General features: G+C 49.6%; 9 protein-coding genes across 9 annotated transcripts; 4 read left to right on the top strand and 5 right to left on the bottom strand.

Annotated features, from left to right (window-relative positions):
• Positions 1–221: 221 nt before the first annotated feature.
• On the bottom strand, positions 222–1,381 carry Z518_08012 (isocitrate dehydrogenase [NAD] subunit 2, mitochondrial; the record flags this gene model as incomplete). The annotated part of the gene is made up of 2 exons (XM_013413755.1): positions 222–1,298; positions 1,349–1,381. 2 exons carry the CDS (start codon positions 1,379–1,381, stop codon positions 222–224), a joined length of 1,110 nt encoding a protein of 369 aa, XP_013269209.1.
• Positions 1,382–1,895: 514 nt separating this feature from the next.
• Positions 1,896–5,009, top strand: Z518_08013 (uncharacterized protein; the record flags this gene model as incomplete). The annotated part of the gene is made up of 1 exon (XM_013413756.1): positions 1,896–5,009. One exon carries the CDS (start codon positions 1,896–1,898, stop codon positions 5,007–5,009), a length of 3,114 nt encoding a protein of 1,037 aa, XP_013269210.1.
• Positions 5,010–5,073: 64 nt separating this feature from the next.
• Positions 5,074–5,820, bottom strand: Z518_08014 (uncharacterized protein; the record flags this gene model as incomplete). Its single annotated transcript, XM_013413757.1, has 1 exon — positions 5,074–5,820. One exon carries the CDS (start codon positions 5,818–5,820, stop codon positions 5,074–5,076), a length of 747 nt encoding a protein of 248 aa, XP_013269211.1.
• A 379-nt stretch (positions 5,821–6,199) lies between these two features.
• On the top strand, positions 6,200–8,956 carry Z518_08015 (uncharacterized protein; the record flags this gene model as incomplete). Its single annotated transcript, XM_013413758.1, has 1 exon — positions 6,200–8,956. The coding sequence occupies one exon, from the start codon at positions 6,200–6,202 to the stop codon at positions 8,954–8,956; it is 2,757 nt and encodes a 918-aa protein (XP_013269212.1).
• Positions 8,957–9,117: 161 nt separating this feature from the next.
• On the bottom strand, positions 9,118–10,551 carry Z518_08016 (uncharacterized protein; the record flags this gene model as incomplete). Its single annotated transcript, XM_013413759.1, has 1 exon — positions 9,118–10,551. One exon carries the CDS (start codon positions 10,549–10,551, stop codon positions 9,118–9,120), a length of 1,434 nt encoding a protein of 477 aa, XP_013269213.1.
• Positions 10,552–10,806: 255 nt separating this feature from the next.
• Positions 10,807–11,694, top strand: Z518_08017 (required for respiratory growth protein 9, mitochondrial; the record flags this gene model as incomplete). Its single annotated transcript, XM_013413760.1, has 1 exon — positions 10,807–11,694. The coding sequence occupies one exon, from the start codon at positions 10,807–10,809 to the stop codon at positions 11,692–11,694; it is 888 nt and encodes a 295-aa protein (XP_013269214.1).
• Positions 11,695–12,124: 430 nt separating this feature from the next.
• Z518_08018 (uncharacterized protein) lies at positions 12,125–14,274 on the bottom strand (the record flags this gene model as incomplete). The annotated part of the gene is made up of 4 exons (XM_013413761.1): positions 12,125–13,039; positions 13,090–13,389; positions 13,438–13,931; positions 13,983–14,274. The coding sequence occupies 4 exons, from the start codon at positions 14,272–14,274 to the stop codon at positions 12,125–12,127; spliced, it is 2,001 nt and encodes a 666-aa protein (XP_013269215.1).
• Positions 14,275–15,894: 1,620 nt separating this feature from the next.
• On the top strand, positions 15,895–16,676 carry Z518_08019 (uncharacterized protein; the record flags this gene model as incomplete). Its single annotated transcript, XM_013413762.1, has 2 exons — positions 15,895–15,933; positions 16,035–16,676. The coding sequence occupies 2 exons, from the start codon at positions 15,895–15,897 to the stop codon at positions 16,674–16,676; spliced, it is 681 nt and encodes a 226-aa protein (XP_013269216.1).
• A 2,889-nt stretch (positions 16,677–19,565) lies between these two features.
• Z518_08020 (uncharacterized protein) lies at positions 19,566–19,961 on the bottom strand (the record flags this gene model as incomplete). Its single annotated transcript, XM_013413763.1, has 1 exon — positions 19,566–19,961. The coding sequence occupies one exon, from the start codon at positions 19,959–19,961 to the stop codon at positions 19,566–19,568; it is 396 nt and encodes a 131-aa protein (XP_013269217.1).
• Positions 19,962–20,205: the final 244 nt, after the last annotated feature.

A 20,205-nucleotide genomic window follows, 5' to 3' on the forward strand; every position in this document is an offset into this window, starting at 1 on the left:
AATTGCATAACTTTGTTCTAGCATGATAAATGGTACACCAACCAATCTAGGAAAAATCGACTTGGGCATTTTCTCTGCACCCCGCCATTTCATCTCACCTGCACTTTCACTGTCTTTTTACCAAATACCACCGAATATGATTTTGATCTCGGTGGTCTTCTGTCCATTCTCTGCCCCTTTCTAGATCTCAACTCTCCTCTCCTGGCATAGAGAAAGCATATTTACAGATGTGAGATAATAGCTGCGGCGTATTCGTGAGTCTTGGCCTTACCACCCAAGTCACCAGTCAGGGTCTTGCCGTCCTTGAGAGTGGCGAAGATGGCGTTCTCGATTTTGACGGCGTACTCATTGAGGCCCATGTGTCGTAACATCATGATACTGCTCAGGAGCAGGGCTGTCGGGTTGGCGAGACCTTTGCCTGCAATATCTGGCGCCGAGCCGTGCACGGCTTCGAAGATGGAGCATTCGTCGCCAATGTTGCCTGAGGGTGTGAGACCCAAGCCACCGATTAGACCGGCGCACATGTCGGAGAGAATGTCACCGTACAAGTTGGGCATGACCAGGACTTTGTCCGAGTACGGGCCTGGGTCGGTGGTAATTTTTAAGCAGGCATTGTCGAGGAGCTCGGCGTCGAACTCGATGTCCGGAAAGTTCCTGGAAACATCTCTCGCGGTGCTCAGGAAAAGACCGTCGGACATCTTCATGATGGTGGCTTTGTGCACGACTCGAACTTTCTTCTTGTTGACATCGCGAGCATATTGGAATGCATATCTGAGGACTCTTTCCGAAGCTTCGCGGGTAATGAGTTTGATTGACTGCACAACACCGTCCACAACCACGTGCTCGATCCCACTGTATTCTCCTTCAGTGTTTTCTCGAATCAGGACCGTATCCACGTTGTCGTAAGGTGTCTTGTAGCCCTCTATACTTCGGCATGGTCGGACGTTGGCAAAGAGGTTGAAGGTTCGACGGAGGGTGAGGTTCAGAGAGACGTGTCCCTTGCCCACAGGAGTGGCGAGAGGTCCTTTCAATGCAACGTAGTTCTTCTGCACCGACTCAATTGCCTCGTCTGGAATAACCGTCCGGCCGTCCTTCAAGCGCGGTGTGACGTCCACCGGCTCCCACACAATAGGGACTTTGGCGGCCTTATAGATATCCTTGACAGATTGTGAAATTTCCGGACCAATGCCATCTCCTTCTATTAATGTTACCGTGTAGTTCCCATCAGATCCTTTCTTTCCCTTGAATTTAGCCACCTTATCGGCTTCGGTAGTCGAGGCGAAGCGTCTGGGTTGAACCTGAATAGCATAGATTAGCCATTTGAACTGTATTAAGCTTATCCATGCACTGGGGACATGCTTGAAAGTATGCAGGAGTCCATGTTGGCTGTTGGCAGGCTTTTCTAAAGCACTGACGGCGGGCTGGAGAAGCAAATGCCCGAGAAGCAATCATGGCGGGCGACGAGCCGTGCAATTGCTCAACGAAAAATTGAAGAAGCTTCAGTAATGACTCCCTATCACAGCATACAGCATTGAACGAGAGACCAGGTAGAAAGAGAAGCTATTGTCGAGCTGCAGGATAATGGGGGAGCTTTTTTAAGAGTTGCATGGTTTTTTATCTCGCGCGTCCAGTTACATCATATTATTGGGTGTTGGAGCTCGAGTGCCAGATCCCAGCTGCAGTGCTTCGGCGACATCGGCTGCCAGCGCCAGAAAAACCGAGTGGCAATTGGCTGCAGCTACCACGTGATCGGAAATGTCCACGTGACTGCCAAGACATTTCTCAGACACCTCGACACGACCCTGAGAACGAGGCTCACTTCTTCAACCTTACTCACCCCGGCTAGAAGGAAGGATGTAGAGCAGGTATCATCACGGTCAATCTCAGCAGTCAACATGGCGGACCAAGAGAGGACCATCGTCACTCACTACAACCTACCAACGCCATATCCGACGGAGTGGCCCAAGGAGCTGGATGAGAGTGACGATGATGATATCCCAGATGCCGTTGGGATCCGACGGTCTCGATCACGCTACTCTGCTTTGGAAAGAAGTGCGAGCGAGAGGAAGAGTCTACTCCCAGGATCCCAAAGGACCGGAGACGGTCGCGCCAATTTGGTCCAAAAAGACGAGGCGGATCCGTTAGGAGTACATTCGAGCGTTGTCAATTCATTGCGAAATCGCGGCCTACCTGTTGACCAAGACTCGCGTCTCCGAAACAAATTTATGCTTTCTTCAACAACATTCTCTCCTGCCATGTTCCTCTCTCAAGCACATTCTGACGCCTCGACGGATGACCTGCTTCGAGGACTGCAATTCTTATCCAGATCCATCGATCAAAAGTCAGCATCGCTCAAAGTCCTGGTCGAAACCAACTTTGAACGCTTCGTCCGCGCCAAGGCAGTCATCGACAATGTTTATACAGAAATGAGGAATCAGGGTGTGGACCCCGTTGCTGGTGCACCTCCGTCCCCACGACATTCTCGTCGAACCAGTGGTATTCATTTTCGGAATGTGAGCAGCGGCAGTGGCGCCGGTATGCATCACCAGCAAACCGCAAGCAAAAACGCTCTTCGAAAAGAGACAGACTATGGTGTTCAAGGAATTAAAGGTCCTCTTTTGGAGGTGTCGCAGAAGGCCGAAGATGTCTGGGGCCCGGCTTTGGGAGGAAAGGAACGGGAAGTCAATCTAAAAGCAATTGCAGAAGCCATAACTAAAGATCGTACCCTTTACGAACTGGGCTCGAACCTCAGCTCGGCAATTAAGCAACGAGACTACGACGGAGCTGTAGAGCTCTATAACGCCGCTCGTCGATACGCCGCAGAAGCCAGATCTCTCAGTGATGCCGTCGTGCGAAATGGCCGAACTCTCTCAGATGAACAGGTCCACAAGATCTTGGTCGTAGGAAGAATGTGGTCTGATGCAGATGAGCAGGTCAAGACGCTGAAAAGAGACTTGTGGCGGAGACTGTCCAATACTTCCTCCGCTTTGCCTCTGCCATGTTCGTCTCAGGCCGAAGAACATATGGAGCTCATTTCCATTTTATTGCAGCTTGGTGTTGACGAGAGCCCGATCTGGGTATATCTACTGAGTAGATACGACTTTCTGAAGAACAAAATCGCTGCAGTGGTTGAAAGATCGAAGATCGAGATTGAGGTCTTGCGACGTCGGCTGACCGCTGGAGAGAATCCCTCTTCACGGACTGTCGCAGCATTCTTGCGACAGGCTTCCAAAGACCGACCAGAGGCTCTAGACACTGAGGACGTCATCGATTTCTGGAACTGCATCTCGGCTTATTTTACGAAACTTCTATCACTGTCCAGTGGCCTTCTTGGCGAAGTGGTCGATTTCTGGGAGTCAGCTCAATCGTTCATTGATGGCAGCAAACAGAAAAACTTGCCCACGGGGTTTGAAGGAGAGAGCCGCAAACACCATCAGCTATCTGACACCGAAGTCAACGGGCTACGAAGCGGCGCCATCGAATTGGTCAGTCAACTCCGAGATGCAGTATTCTCTTTATTTGCAGACCCTCCTCTGGAAGACATTTCTGCTCTCTTCTCGCCCGCACCCGGCTCTGCTGGAACGCCTACCACCCCGCTGACGGGATCTGCCTTCTCTCCCACCGATGGTCGAATCGGTAAGCTTGACCCCCAAAACTTGCCTGCGGCCGCCGCGAAGAAAGGAGAGCCATGGGAAGACTTTGCATTCTGGCCACCTCATTCGAATGCTCTGATTGCTGTCCATTATCTGGAGAAGATCCTCACTCTGGTGGGAGTCGCCGGCGCCGAAATGGTGGCTCTCGGCCCAGTGAGCAACAACAATGCAGCATATGAAATGATCAAAGCCATGATCGGAGGCGCTCGCGAGAGATGTATGCGAGCTGTCTGCGAGGCCTGGAGTAAGGATGCTGAAAGCTGCAAATCTCTGGAAGATTGGGTGAGAGCGCCTGAAAAGCGAGGTCAAACCCGGATGCCGATGTACTTCGAAGCATATGAGAGGAAGATTTTACTGGGCATGCAACAAGTCTTATACTTGTCAAATACGACCACGAAGCCCGGGAGCCGAGAAATTATCACCCCTCCGCCTTCGAAGCTTTTGCAAATGCTTCGAACGCAATTCGTGAGCAGCGTTTACAAGGCTGTCAGCGGGATGTTGGAAAATGCGGAGGCGTCTCCACAGGGAGAAGAAGATGACTGGGTGCTTGTGACGAGCCTCGGCTCCGTTGTCGACGGTGCCCCTTCTAGTGAGATGCTTACACAGGATGCCATCAATGCGTCGAGTCGAAATGTTCGCATGCTCTTGACCATGTCAAATCTCAAAGCCTTACGAAACGAACATGTCCCCTCGCTCATTCAACTGTTTGAGTCCTCCTTCTCCATCAAATTGGCTGACGAATCCAAGACCATCAAAGACGTTTTTGGCCAGATTGATGCGAAGCTCTTTCATTCATACGCCCAACCAATGGTTGCAACTCTAACCAAGATCATCAAAGATGGCATAAACTCGCCAAGCTGGGCACCGACCACCGCAAGACCCGATCAAGTCAGACCGTATGTCTACGCGGCATTGATGACGCTGGTCATGGTACATACAGAAGTGTCGTCAACGGTCTCTCATCCAGGTTCCAGCAGCCATCTCCTCGGCGAAATCATGTCTTATCTGCTGGAAAATGTTTCACAGGCCCTTCTCGATAGCTTCAAGGAGAGAAGACCCAACACTTATGCCTTGCCTGCGCTTATGCAAGCCACGTTGGACACTGAATTCATCGCTCAAACCATGGCCCAGTATGCCACTTCGAAGGCCGGAGAAGTCCAGGGCCAAATCTACACCGAGCTGGACAAGCGGACAACAAATGAAGCCAGGACGAGGCTGCAGCAGGAATTGGGTGACATGCGGATTGTTTTGAAAAAGCTGCGCGAAGGCAGCAGGAACAGTTTCGGTTGCTTCAAGAGGCAGAGACCTGCAGATAAAGAGCGAGGTCGACCAGAGAGGAAAGCAACCGTCACATAGACTGATTCATGGGTAGAACCTTGGGCAATTTATAGCTGGCGCAATGGTTTTTTGGTGGGGGGCATCATCTTCGTCGTCCTCGTCGTCCTCGACCTCTCTGGCCCCCTCGTCCTGTCCTCTTGGAACCGCCCTTCTTGTCTTCGTCTTCCTGCTCATCGCTCTCTTCTTCGTCCCCAGTCTCTTGTTCCTCCTCATCGTCGTCAGCATCCTCCATGACTTGATCCTCATCTGCGACACTGGTGGCTTTGCTCGTCCTTCTGCTACTCTTTTCCGTTTCAATTTCATTTTGTAGTCGCGATAACCTGCCCCCTCTTCTGGCGGTCCTACCTCCTCTGACTGAACTTCTCCCTGATCTAGAAACAGGTGATGATCGTGGCTCATCAGTATCCGCTACTGTGCTCTCTCTTCTTGAAAAATTAGGACTGGGAGTCCCTTCCGGTGCCAACCTTCTCTGCCACATCAACTCATCGAAATCCTCACGGGGTAATTCAAAGTCTCTCCAATACGCAGGACCTTTAGACCCATCGTCGATGCCGTCAATGATGGAGTCTTCTCGCTCATCCAGCTTTGACAGGTCATACAATGATTCCAGCTTCCTCCAAATACCCGCCGTTGATGTATGCGAATCCTCTGGGTTAATGATGCCTTGATTGAGTAAATGCTCTCTGATTGCTATCATTCGGAAATGTTTATGCATCCCGACTGGCTTCCAGCGAATGATTGCTTGAAGGAGAGCGGATTCTTGATCATCGGACCAGAGCGAAAGATCACCACTGGATTCCTTCGTCTCGGTTGTATTTGTTGTCGCCATTTATTGATTCAAATCTGGCATTCAGAGCCTCCCGGATAAGATTCTCCTACATTCAACCCCCAAGATCTCCCTGTGAGGAGGCAAATCGTCGTAGGTGTTTTCTCAATTCGTAGCAGAAGCGCTGCCTTCTAGGACATCATTGACACTTTGGTAATATGACTTCAGGACCATTGCGAGCGTTCTTGAAATGACTGTTGAATATTTTGCACAAGTCGCTTCTATTTCGTTTTGGGCGGCACAGTTTCCCTCTTGGGACACGCGTTATCCAACGCGTCCGCAGGAAACTCTCCGCTTGGGGACAACTTGCATGCCCAAATCTGGTACCTGCGAAAGAGATGATACGACACATGCCTACCACAATGGTGGAGAAGAATTCGTTATGTCGACCCGAGACGCTATTGACCCTTTCTCGACGGCCGCCGTCAGAGAAATACCTACCAACTTCCTTGAATCCAGCCCAATATGGGACGGCTTTGTGTTTGATAACGGCCTTGACAGCGAATTTCTTCGGCTGAATGACCATCATGCCAAACCTTTGCCCGACATTGAACCAGATATCTTCCGTCTGAACCTACAGGATGTTTCACGGCCTGATATATCCCCCCCCGCCTCTGCCTGCGCTTCAGATTCCGGGAACGACCAACTAGATATCCAAAATCAGCAGGATGTTCATAGCGAGGCCGCAGATGTCTGGGTACTGCCGGAGGTCGTTGAGAGAAGGTCACAAAATGAACCGGTCACTTGGGACATTTTCTTGACTGAAAGTCACCAAGAGCCTATGGTAGTCTACCTCAGCGAGGCAAGCCCGAAGACTTTCAATGCCATTCTCCGGAGGGCATATCGAGACATCCCACCTAGAACGGTAAAGCCCAATGTTCTACTTAATGCGGCCTTTGAACTCGGGCTGGGCAGAGGTTCGGCGCTCTTTGTTTGGGATGAAAACGAAGCCAGGTTCATTCAGCAATTTGAAAAGATATCTGCAGCAGGTTACAGCCCAAAGATATTGCAAAGCTTTTTCGAACCATCTCTAAGCGTCGCTACAAAGACGAAGCTACTCAACGCCTACTTTCAAGACTTGACAAATGCGGCCGCAGATCCGTCTCCATGTCGGATAGCCTTTCTCTCTGCGTCGAGGTCTGTATTATACGGGGCTCATAAATACTTGGAAATCCTAAGACCAGAAATGTCGTCTCTGTTGCAATTGAAGGGAATCATGACGAAGTTCGAGACATTATTGACTGTTCTGAAGAATTGTGCCGATTTGATCCGATCATGCCAAACGGAAGATACAATCGTTTCGGCCTTGATGCAACTAGCTGCAAATGCTTCTATCAATCATCCTGGGATCGATGGAGTGTTGCAGGAAATATTTTCGAGGACATGTCAACCAATCCTGGCAAAGCTAAGTGATGACGTTGGTCTTACCTCAGCTCGGGCCATCAATAACAGTGAGACGTCTCTTGAGGAAGATGTGAATGTCAACCCTCTCTGGACAACGCTTTTCCAGGGCAACTGCGCTCAGATGATCAGGGAAACGCGACAGAGCCTGGAAATATTGAGATCATACGCACCGGATTGTCCCGTCCTCTCGAGCGCCGAGTATGGATCGTCGTTTCTTTTGAATTTTGAGCTAGGATTCAGTTTTGATTTCATGTGCGAGCTGCAGTCTCGCTCTGTGGCATATGAAGATGCGATGAAGTCGTTGATCGTGTCGGCAGGGTCATCAACTTCTTCCAGCTCGATCAGCGCACTGGCTTCCGAGAACTTTGATTTGGAAGAGGCGGGTATTCTTCAATCCAAATCACTCGATCCATTTCAGCTTGGATTGGACCTTTTCGGCCCAAATGTTCCTCTATTTGACCATGGCGACTCTGAGGGACTCCACGATCAAGTCATGATATACCTTGAGAGTCGAGAATTCGATATCTCGCCCTTTCAACTGGATTTCGAACAAGCGCTAAACTTCTCGGTGATACCTCTAATTTCAGCCCAGCACCGTCTTCTATCCTATTCAGTCCTTCAACTTCTCTTTCAGGAGCACAATCTCATCATGCACCTGAATCTCCAACGAAGCTTCCACTTATTTGGGCATGCGTTCTTTGCCTCACGTCTCAGCACGGCCCTATTTGATCCAGATCAAACTAGTGGCGAAAAGCAAAGGCGAACGGGAGGTTCTACCGGTCTGCGTCTGCAAGTTCGGGACACCTGGCCACCTGCAAGCTCTGAACTCCGACTTGTCCTCATGAGTGTTCTGTCGGACAGCCTGGCGGCATCGAAAGATCGCAGTTTGGAGGACACAATATCTTTCGCCATTCGAGATATGTCTCTCGATGAACTTGAGAAATGCCGGGATGTTGATTCAATTCACGCACTCGATTTTCTTCGGCTTCAATATAAGCCACCAAATGAAGCACTTGAAAGCGTGCTCACAGCCGAGATTCTAGACAAATATGATCGCATCTTCCTGCATCTGCTACGCATCTTGAGATTGCAGAGTATGGTACAAAGCTTGGTAAGAGATAATATTGAGTTGTCAGGTGACCTTGCAGATCACAAATTCATTCTCGAAATGCGACATTTCATCACAACCCTGGCGGACTATTGCAACAACACAGCGATAGGATTTTGTTGGAGGAAGTTTGAAACGGTCTTGCATGACGTTGAAACTTACATCAACAACAAGGATTACGAACGTACTTTACAGACAGTCCAGAGCCAGGACTATCTCCGTGTCCTACACAAAATAGCTGTGGATAATATTCTACACGCATTGCTGTTAAAGAAGAAACAATCCAACGCGCTACAGATTCTGAACCAACTATTTAGTCTGATTCTACAATTCGCAGCGGAGAAGAGGAGTGGACGCATGAATAGTTTTGATTACGAGACTCCAGCGGAACGATTTCAAAGGGACTTTAGACACAAAATCATTCGATTCTTGGACGCCTTGCATGTCCAAGGAGAAGGACGATTCCCTCAGCTATTGACACGCAAAATCAACGTTGATGATGCAGATGACGGCGACGACGAGGAAGTGAACTTGTTTGAGTATTTGCTTCTCCGACTGGACATGTTTGATTATTGGAGAGGGAGCCGGAAAGGCCGCAGAAGAGGCATATCGCATATGGACTTATGAGTCAGGGACGTTTGTCGTGTTGACATGTCCTTTATCAAATACCAAGTCAATGGACTAATGTCGTTAGAGAGATCTCGGAATCAATTCGCCATGAGTGAAGAAGTATATCTGGGATACCTCTATCAGGGCCGTCCAACTCCAAACTCTTCAAAAGAAGAGCCCTAGAAAATTCTACTGAATACACCCAACGAGATCTTAACTCCCACACACCCAACAGCAACAAGACATCCTGTTGCAATGAGCAGCGTATTCAAATTCCTCCTCTCAATGCCAACCTCTTTCATCTCGGCCTGCTCATCCCCGCCTCGCGCCGTAAGCACATGGAAATCCGGCACATACTTAAAGTCAAAGACGCTCTCCTGGCCGCCGAGCCCAGATTTGCCCTCGACAATCAGTGCCCAGAACACAGAGCGTAACGCCGCGACTTTCCGCCTGTCCAGCGCCGGAATCGAGCGGTAAAAGTAGCATATGGACATGAAGAAGATGCACTGCCCCGCCATCAGGGCCCAGTACCATGCCGACGGCCGGCCCAACGCGAGTGCATCGCAGAGTTCATTCCCATTGAGCCAGCGGGCATTGACTTCGAGGAAAGCCCGCGACGCGTACGTGGGCGGCTGCGCCTCGAGACATCGAATGACGTTGGCCGCGAGCGTCTGCGACGTTTGCGACGGGTTGATCTCGTTCATCAGGAGGGATTCCATCATGGCTTTGGCGCGCGAGGGGGTCTCGAACCACTCGGTCGGCGTGCCTACGTAATGCGCAATCAGACGCCAGAGTGCGATGTAGTCGAGTATTTCCTGCTCGCGGAGCCAGATCCCCTGTCGAGGCAGGGAGAGCCAGATGATAGTCCCCGAGAAGGTGCCGATGGTGGCAATGCAGTCGAGGTCGTTGATGGGGATCCCGTATTTCTCGGTGCTGTAGTATTCAGGACGGGACTTGGTCAGTGCCATGATGCGCTGTCGGACTGCGGCATGGAGGAGCCGGACGCGGAGGCTCGAGGCAAAGCCTGCGCCGCCTGGTTTGATCGAGTCGATGGACCGCGTGCATTCGAGGATGTGCTGTGTTGTTTCGAACAGGCGGCGCCGTGCCACTCTGACGGAGAATCCGCCGGTGCGGGCAAGGACCTCGACGACTCGATTGGCGCCCATGCCTCCGAGGAGAGATTGGTATGCTAGGCCAGTCATGGTGGCGCCTCCGTAGCGGTAGAAGACGTCCTGTCCTCGGGCAATCTGGTCCCAGTCCACCCAGTCCGGGACTGTCGTGACTTCATCCCAGAACTGCTTCAGCTTTTCATGTCTGTCGACGTTATCTCTCAGGAGGAGATAGAGATCTCGCTTTGGCTTTGGCTTTGGCGGAGAGCCCTTCTCGTGCTCGCCTAGCTTTTGTAGCTGCGAGTCCACTATGTTTGAAGGCTTCGATTCCGGGGGGCTGATTTGATTCAGAATATCGTAGCATTCTTCTCCTAACACATCATATGAGTATTTCATCGGATGGGCCTGTTCGGGAGTCAGGTGCTCCGGCGTCAACTGGAAAGTATAGCCCCAGCATGTTCGGGTGTTTTCATCCCTCTTTCTAAAAGGACTTGGCCAAGTCATCTTGAAATTTGGATCAAGACTGAGCTCTCAGGGCAGCAAGCCGCCGTAAGAGAGGAGAAGAAGTCCATTCGATAGCTCCAGAGGTGGATGGAGGGTCAAGCTTAGTGGCTGAGCGTTGATGTCGACGAGCCACGAGTCAGGGTTCGCTTATTTCGGCGAAATTTGCTAGTCATGTACCTCCAAAATCTCCTCTTTCCAGACCTGCTCTCACATTTGGAAACAATCTGCATTTGCACCAAACAATCATCTTCGAACATGACTCTGAATTCCCAAAATTGTGCCAGAATCTTCTGGACCGTTGCCCGCAGCTCAAGACTACCCAGGAGGTTGACTCCCCCTGCATATTCACATCCACGAATTCCCCAGATCAAGTACCGCCCCTCGACAGAATCGTCCTGCCAACCATCCTCCTCCACGAACGCCAGAGAATTTTGCAGTAGCGTCCACCACAGAAGACGAGGACAATCGGGACAAGATGTCGAGGAAGAAACCGTGGAAGACTTTCAACCTTCTGACTCCAAAGATCAGAACTCAAAGAGAACAGCAAGTACTGAAACAGAAGAAGATGACAGCATAATGGTCATATCAAGGCATAATTACCGAGACAAGGATGGACGACTATGGCTCTCACCCACAGAGGAGAATGAAGTCGGCGGTGCGGGCAGGAGGCGCAAGCAGAAAAAGCTCACTTTGAAGGATCTGGCCATCCCCAAGGAAGAGAGTAAGGGAAAGAAGAACAATCGAGAACGAGAACCATGGCAAATCCAAAAAGAAGGCTTGAAGAAAAAATTTGGGGAGGAAGGATGGAACCCTCGGAAGAAATTGTCTCCAGACGCCATGGAAGGTATTCGGGCACTTCATGAACAAGACCCTGAGAAATACTCTACTCCTGTACTGGCTGAGACGTTCAAGGTCTCACCGGAGGCTATCCGTCGGATATTAAAGAGTAAATGGCGGCCCACCGAAGAGGAGATGGAGAAAAGGAGACAAAGATGGGCCAGACGGCATGACCGGATATGGGATCATCTATCAGAGTTGGGCCTGAGACCAAAGAGAATAACGGAACGAGAAATAGAGGACCCTAATGAGTTCGACGAGAAATTGAGAGCGCAAGAAATCCTGGACAATGCACGGGATGCTTGATTCAGCTGATGTTCCAGCTGTCTGATTCATGAACTAAGCTGATTTTGTACCGGGGATTGAGTACATGCGAGCAACAGAAGATAAAATATCTGACCACTGGATTCATTCAGCATTCCTTGTCTTCTGGAGAACGAAAGCCGTATAACGGAACCTCTTTGTTTCTTCTCTGGACCTCAGTCGACCGGGCGAATCAATCACTTATCACAGGTTTCCCGTCGTTGAAGACGAATATGCAAACATGTTTCTCTAAAGCGCTTGTGTATTGCTTCCTTCCAAATCCCATGAACGGAAAGTTTCATTCCTTGTCTTAGCCTCCGACTATGACAGGCCCTTGAGGTTGTGAGAGGCATAGTGCCGAGTGTATCATCAGGTGAAGCACGCTGTTTTCTGCCTGCTTTGAGCTGCGATTTCAGATCACACTTCACACGCTTCACTTTTGGTACTTCTCAATCTCGAGACGTCGGACGATCAAGTACGTAAACACCAGCCACAGTGTCCCCATGCAATGAGGGATCTCAAGCCAGAAGTTTTCACTTGTCCATATGAGATCTCTAGACTTCGGATTTGGACGCCAGAGACCAGTCTGTTCATCAAAAACCATTCGATCCCGTCGAGAAGGCATAGTTGGCGGGAAGATTGCATACACAACCGGCGTGAGAAACAAGGGTACCGTCTCGATCATGGATAGACCGGGAAAGCCGACGGAAGAAAAGAATCGGAACCAAAAGAGCTGGTCGATGACAAGACGACCGTTCGTGGTCGACATCTTGATCTGAGTGCGAATTCCACGGATGACGAAGAGCACCATGATGACGAAGAAAGCCATGTGCCAAAGGATTCCTTCCCGTTGGTGGAGGAGGACAATTCGTTTGAGAACGGGAGGACGCTTCTGGATATCCCGTTCTTTGACAGGCGCCGCCTCAAGTCCACTCACGTCGAAACCGAGACGAAGACCACCACCAGTCCATTTTGGCAGAAGACTTTGAAGAACGTCACGTGCGAAGTGAAGTCCCATCCAGGTGTTAGTTGCTTGTTGTCGTCGCTGGTTCCACAGACTGATGTGCCCGGCCGCTCTTAATTCGGAGACTCTGGCCTGGACACGATGAACAACAACGCAGAAAACCATGTTACGAAGCGTGTGTGGCTCTGGAGTAGCAATGACAGGACCTCCCAACACCAGACTCAGTGCAATGAGCATCCAGCACAACAACTTGAATACGGTGTTGAAGTATGGACGACAGCAATGATGAAACATGGCCACACGTTGTATCGTGGTTGCTTGTTCGAGTCGCTGGTCATTGAGGGAGAAGTTGGTGTGGATGGCGTCACGAACGTGTCCGATCCACTATGACCACTTAGCTACCGAGACACACTCTGCACTTGGAACACACTTACCCATCGACGTCGTTGTTTCATATGAGTGAGGAAGCAATCCGGTTGAATACCCCATTGCAGCTTTTCATGAAGCAACACAATCTGCCAGCCATGTCCGTGCAAGAACCAACTTGTCATGAGATCTTCGGTGATGGTGAATTCTGGGAATCCTCCGATTGACTTCCATGCAGCATTCCTCAAAATGAATCCACTGCCTGGACACCATGCTGCACCGACACTGTCTCTAACCCCGTCATCCGCCTCGGTGCCCGTGACATTGGATTGGTAAAGGGGATCATTGTCGGGAATGTTGTAATAGTGCTGTGGGTGTCAGCGGTGTACACTGCGCATCACTACTGGACAACATACCTGCGCTCCGGTGACCATACCAATGTTTTCGGCTTTTAAGGCATGAGGAATCAACGCACGAAGCATGTAAGGCTCGGGAATCATGTCTGCGTCCAGCACAGAAAGGAATTCACTTTGACCACCGAAGAGAGTATCGACATATCTCATGGCAGTGTTGAGATTACCAGACTTATATCCATGGTGAATGCCATATGGCTTGTGACGAGCATAGTAATGCAGATTGGGGTGTTTGTTGCGAAGCTCGTTGGCCTCCTTCTTGAGCAATTCATCGTCACCGTCGTCGGCCACAATGACGCGCAGGCTCTCAACGGGATAGTCGATTTGACAGGCAGCTTTGACCGTGTCAAGCACGATATCTGTTGGTTCTCCACAGGCTACAATGAAGAGATCAACCCCCGGAACGTTGTCACCAAGAACTCGAAGGGCTGGGCGTGGTTCTGGGTTACGGATGACGCTGACAGTGAGACGCCAGAGTCCTTCGCTGATGATCGAGACTGGGGATGAGGTCTGTCAACATTGACCATGACATCGGGATGGCTACTCACAGTGATCGAATACTTGTGCAGCGGTAAACAAGGCTGCTGGCAACAGATTTTCTTGCCCTTTCTTTCTGGCCGACACAACGTTTGCGATCAACGAGCCGACATAGACAGCGCTATTTGCGAGGCTGACAGCGCCAAGGGCAGTCGACAGGAAAGGGGTTGGGATTGCTGGCTTGTGCTCGACCTTAACGATATCGTAGGTTGCTTTGGCTTGGTCATTGTCAATCTCCACGGCCGCTCCCTTGATTGAAGAAGTAAAGTCAAAATGGCCGTCACCAGAGTCAGATTCAGTCATCTTTGTGAAGGTTGAGGCCTGCTCTATGAATACACTATACACAGGAGCTTGACAGGGCCTTGTGAAGATGTGTGGGCGAGTGAGTGGGTTAGGGCTGGTGAGAGGTGGTTGCAATGGTGTGAGAAAGAGTGGATGACAGAAGTCCGTCCAGTCGAAGTGTAGCCACCAATTCCAGCGGCCGATTCAAATCCACCATTTGGAGAGGACCGCGACACCACTTGAACCAGGCTTCGCGCGCTCAAGGAGAATAGAGTGATTGTGTTGAAGAATATGGATGAATGGTGGAGGAGGAAAATGATGTGAGAGAAGGCGAAAGGAAGAGCTGGGAAAGCATTCACCGCCCAGCACGGAAGGGTTTCACTCGTCTGTCGCAGTCAATTACGAAGGACGGCTGGCTCTCCTACTCTGTTCAGATCCAAGGAGGCCGCAAGCAGTATGACACACTTTTTCTTCGGTCTTTCCTTTCTCTGGATCTATCCTATTCAACCTACATCAACAAGTCGACACATCTATCCTCCCTGCTCGCAAAAGATCCTCGACTCTTTTCTCTGATATTGGAGCCCCAGTGTTCCAATTCCCTCACAAGGCAACGAAGTTCCACGACCAGGGATTATACCCAGAAAGGCCTTCTTGCTCATCATGGGTATCTTGGATTCAAAGAAGCAACTCAGCCTCCTTCAATCTTTACCCATGCTAACAGATGATGAAACAAGAACCCCCTATCTTCACCCAGATTCTGTCAGATACCCGTCCTTCCCTTTTTCAACCCATTGCCCTCTTCCTCCTTCCAGTAGAGACCACTTCAATCCGAACATTCTCTTACCGCTACGTCTATCTGCTCGGGGACACCGGTCATTCACCATCTACGTTGAGAGACCACGAGCTAATTCTGTGATTCAGAAGTCAGCCTACGGAACGGCGAGGGAGGAGACTAAACACGCCAATTTCATGCTGAAAGAGGAAACACGTGCATATAGAAGACTGATTCAAGCATTGGAACAGCACCCATTCCTTCATCTTGGAGCTATTTTCCGGGGTCAAGCAGGTCTTGGGGCCCAACCGAAGCAGGACATGGGATTCAAGATTGAGCAAAGGACAAAAAATTGGCTGGATATCTCCTCAAGCCTCCATAATGAACTTAGCCCCAAGATAAATATACTTGGTCCGTGAAGGAGCTGGAGAGTCTACGACACAGGCGCTTGGGGTTTATTTATGCATTGAGAACTTTGAAGAGACAATCACAACGAAATATGAAGCCAATTTCGGGAAGTATTCCAGAACGAGTTTGTGTGCCTGTGACATGAATAGCAAAAGGACATTGATCGATCTTCGTGAGGCGAGCACCTTGCTTCCGCCTTGTGCAGACATTTTTGCTGTATCGGTCAGCGGCTCATTCATTCCAAACTTGCCGAGAATCTTTAGGCCCAGCCCAGCCTCGGCATGTTTGTGTCCAAAAGTTGAAGAGAGCGGATTGACTGAGAATTATAACACTACTTTTCTCTGTATAGAGCTCAGTCTGCACTACCACGCCAAGATTTCTCGTTTAATACCTGCATGGCCCTTTTCGTAATTGTGGCCTCAAAGAAAATCGGTTGAAGTGATCTGGAACTGAGCATCAACATGGTGAATCTCGGAAAGCGCATGCGCAGCTTTCAACCAGTAAGTTGTCTTGATCATGAAATTGAGCACTCTACTAACAACATGTAGAGAGTAAGCCTAGGTAATGCCTTTGAATCGATACCCGTCGCTCATACTTATAGTTATTTCGGGTCCGACATGGCGAGGGCGCAGCAATCCTTCCACCTCCCCCGGCTCCCAGATTGGCCCAGCTTTGCCTCCGATATCCTCTGAGGGCATGGAACAAAGAGATGCAGGCTGCAAGAGGATTTAAAAAAGACCACCTACCACGATTAAAATACCACAATCCTACCCTACCCATCAAGGTGGAAGATTCGACAGCTTTACAGCTCGATCTGACTTTCGAAAGCAATGACGAGAGCACGCTGAGTGCCTTAGAGAAACGCCAACTACCGGTCGAACCTGACACTATCGAGTACCAGGAATCGTGGTCAAAAGTAGAATCAAAACCCCTACCAGCTGCAAATGCGAAGGCTCCCTCAACGCCATCACCCCCACAACCCATCTTCATGAGACGCGTCACACTCAATTTGGCCCAGCAGCCCTCTCAGCGGATATGGAAGTGGTTTCAGAAGACCACCAATTGCGAAGACTTCCCTGAAGAACCAGAATGGACGGCACTGATGAAACGATTAGAAGAGTTTGCCAAGCAGTCAGAAATCGACAGACAACTTGTCAAAGCCGGTCGTGACGCCGTGAAGAAACAGCAGGAAGAACTGAAGAAGGCAAGAGAGACAGCGGAGAGAATAACCAACGAAGTATAAGGCTAAGATTTCATAATAACGAGATGGGAATCCACTTTCAACTCTGTACATTACTTACCGACACGTCACACTTCGCGCTCGCAACAGCTTCATAGGTGCTGTTCAGGACAATCACTGATCTCTGCTGCTTGTGTCAGCATATGTTGCAAGATGTTGGAGAGCGGACAAGAACTTGTTGGCTACAAAATTTGCCAGCTCAGACGTCCTTCGATCTTAGACATCGAGTCTGAATAGCACTCAAGGCAGTCCACATTGTTCAGGACATTGAACGAGAACTTCTTTCCGGACAACTCGATCCAGTTCTCCATAATGACATTCTCGACAGAACCTTTTCCTCTTTACATTTTCCGTCATCGTCTCAGCGTTGAATGGCTCTCCTGCCATCGATCAATCTGTCTGCAAGACAACAATCAACTGCCATCATGGCACGACCTGGAAGCAGAAGCAGAGCTACGTCAAAATTGTCAAGGCCATCATCACCAGAGTGAACACTTCAAGCCTGTCAATATACGATGGATAGTCCTTCAAGTGGAGAAAAAAGCTTTTCGCTCAGTGGTAGGGTGGACTTCCTCTTTCTTTCACGATTGTCACCAACATCCGCTCGTTACACTCCCATATGTCACCGAGATTTGTATGTTTTTCAGGCGAATATTTAAAACTCGATTCTGATCTCGTCTTCCTTCTCATATTGCCGTTCTCAGTCCAGCCATCGCGTCTCTCTTCTTTCCCGCTGCTAAATTTGAATGTGTCTCATAGAACTTCCATCAAAGACCGACAAACTAAGCATCCAAAGCCTAAACACTAGCGAGCTACACAGGCCGTGAGCCATTACCTCGGACCAATTCGCGGAGTTCGACGGCAATGCATCATGGGAATTGAAAGAAACTACCTCATCTCAACCAGACAATGCAATAAAATGCCAGCTATCTGACACAAGCAACGAGATGCTGTATGACCTTGACCGAGGTGATATCGTCGTTGCATTGAACAAGGAAGACGCATATGATGATTTCTCTTCGCAAGGATTTTCGGGTACCGCGTGATCATTAGAACCAGCATTGCGGGCCTCAAAGGCCGCTTGGGACGCGGCTGTTCGGCCGAAATTCCCACGACGCCATCAAATTTGACAACCGAAGTCCGACATCGATGACGATTCTGCGAGCGCGTCAAAATTTTGAACTGATTCATTGAAGTCGGACTCCAATTATTCGAGGTGTCTGCTCTCACCAGGCAGACACAGCTCCACAGTTTGGGCCAGCTGATGAATACCTATCGAGTAAATCGAGGACCTAGAGGAAAGAGTGGGAGTGAGTCATATCTTAAGTCGAGTTCGGCTACACCGCGATCCACATCAATTCGACCCTCTAAATCTCGGTGTAGTGGGTAGCGATTCCGCTTGAACGTCGTGCATAACGACAGATCGTTGCAATAGTGATGGGAGAAGATCGAAATCATGTGAATGGTGATTGTTTTCCTTGACTGAGGAGGCAATTCACCCAAATTATCTGCCCGGCTGGCATGGGCGAATGGACTCCTGCCCCGTAGCCCACTGGCGCGCTGGGAACTACCATCGATCCATACATGCAGAAGCAGAAGCCTTGCGGAGAGTTAGACTCAAGCATCATGCCAAAAAGTCATGTGCAAGGTTTGTGGTACAATGGTTTTTATATCGGAATCCATCTCACAGCTGGGAGAACAATGGTATTCCTAGTGTTGTTGCTTTCTTCTCGAGGCTGTTGCACAGGGACAATGCCTGGAGTATATCCTGCCATCTCTGTTGTAGAAGATCTGGATAGCAAGAATCCTTCGTTCTCCATTCAGAGGTCGAACATCGTTCAAGCGAATGAAGAAACGCCAGTCTTGCTGATTCAAGTGGGAAAACCGCCAGGGAGACACCAATGAGTCCGATGTTGGCATGGAAGAAATATGGCAATGATCGAAGGAGAAGATGTGCAGTTATAAGGTGTTCGCTGCGCGCAATCATTAGGTTGTCGTGGCTGAGTATCCTCCGATCGTTTTTGAAGGTATATCTATATTTGCTGTGGGCTGATTGAAAGTGTAGAGCTTCCGTAAGAGCAGATGCATAAGTATCCAGTGCATACAGCTTGAGAGAAAGGTTGTAAACCCAAGCTGCTGCAATTTCAAGGCCTGGAAAAGATAGATCGCTCGGATACGATGAGCGAGGTTCTGACCGAGCAATAGATTGAGCATACTGAGATAGAAAATGGTTACACCAATTTTTTGTTTGGGTCAAGACATCCGATAGAGTAATGATTCATGAGTAATTTCTGTCGATTTCAGCCTGTCAAGCTTCACCATCATAGGAGGAATTCGATGGCCCATATCAAGCAAGCCTCCCATGAAACGAATACTCGCTTGAGGAATGAGTCGATGATCGGGACTTTTCCTGCCGCCCATAAGAACGGGTGTTCCTATCAAAATGGAGGTCCGGCGGTGAACAAGACAGAAGCAGATTTCCAGCATCCGATATTCGTCCACTAAACAGAACAGAACGCCAGGGATATGACCAGGGCTGCGGAGTTGATACAGTAGCAACGATCCTAATCCACAGACATGGCAGTACATATCTGGAAGAGAAGCGTTGATGGTGAATTCGAACATTGCTGCCACATGACAAGACAAAATCAATGCTAATGACTCATGCGCACAATGACTTCCTCCATCAATAATCGACTGCAGCTTCCGACTGACGGCGATTAGCGTTCTTTGGTACGAATGCAGAGACTCGATCTGAATGTCCTGTCGCTTGCTTTCCATTTCCAGCACTCCTAATGCTACAGAACGTAACATGGACCTGAGTAGTGATTGGTCCTGAATTGCTGCAAGACCGTAAGCATGTACGACCCAAGATGCACAAGGCGTTGTCAGTTACTTCTCAGGACACGTGGGGGATGGAAGCTTGATTCTATCCGGGAGAAGTCGAGATCTGAATATCCCCAGAAGTGCAGTCGTGTTCTGTTTCTCGGGAGTCGGCTCAAACAACAGACTGGGCTGAGAGACTCGCAGAAGGGTGACGATCTGTTTGCGACCAGGATCTTGCTCTCTCCCATTCCGAGATTTTGCTTGGTGCACAGAACTCAAAGCCTCCCATTTTGTCTCGTGGATCCAGCGAAACTTTGACTGAATGGAAGATTTGGACGTTTGACCCGATGATTTCTGTTTCTGGCGTTCACGGTGAGCCTGGACATTCAATCTGAACTTTTCACGACGAATTGCAGCTCTCTCCTCTGCCGTTCGCAGATTGGTAGATCTTCCTCGACCCATGCGCGATGGACAGGGCGTTGACGTTTGAGGCCTTGGGCAATGAAATCCCTTGAAGGCTCTTTCTCACGACTCTAAGCCATTATAAATGCTTGATGAAGCAGATGATATCGGTGGGATGATATACCAAGAGATGTGTATGTCAGATCATATAGAACCAGATTGACAATATTGGACCAAAAAGGAATGCGGGACCCACACGATGATGACTCTGGCTTCGCAAAACCTGACTATGCACACTATGCTT

Source organism: Rhinocladiella mackenziei (genome assembly GCF_000835555.1).
Source record: "Rhinocladiella mackenziei CBS 650.93 unplaced genomic scaffold supercont1.6, whole genome shotgun sequence".
NCBI lineage: Eukaryota > Fungi > Ascomycota > Eurotiomycetes > Chaetothyriales > Herpotrichiellaceae > Rhinocladiella > Rhinocladiella mackenziei.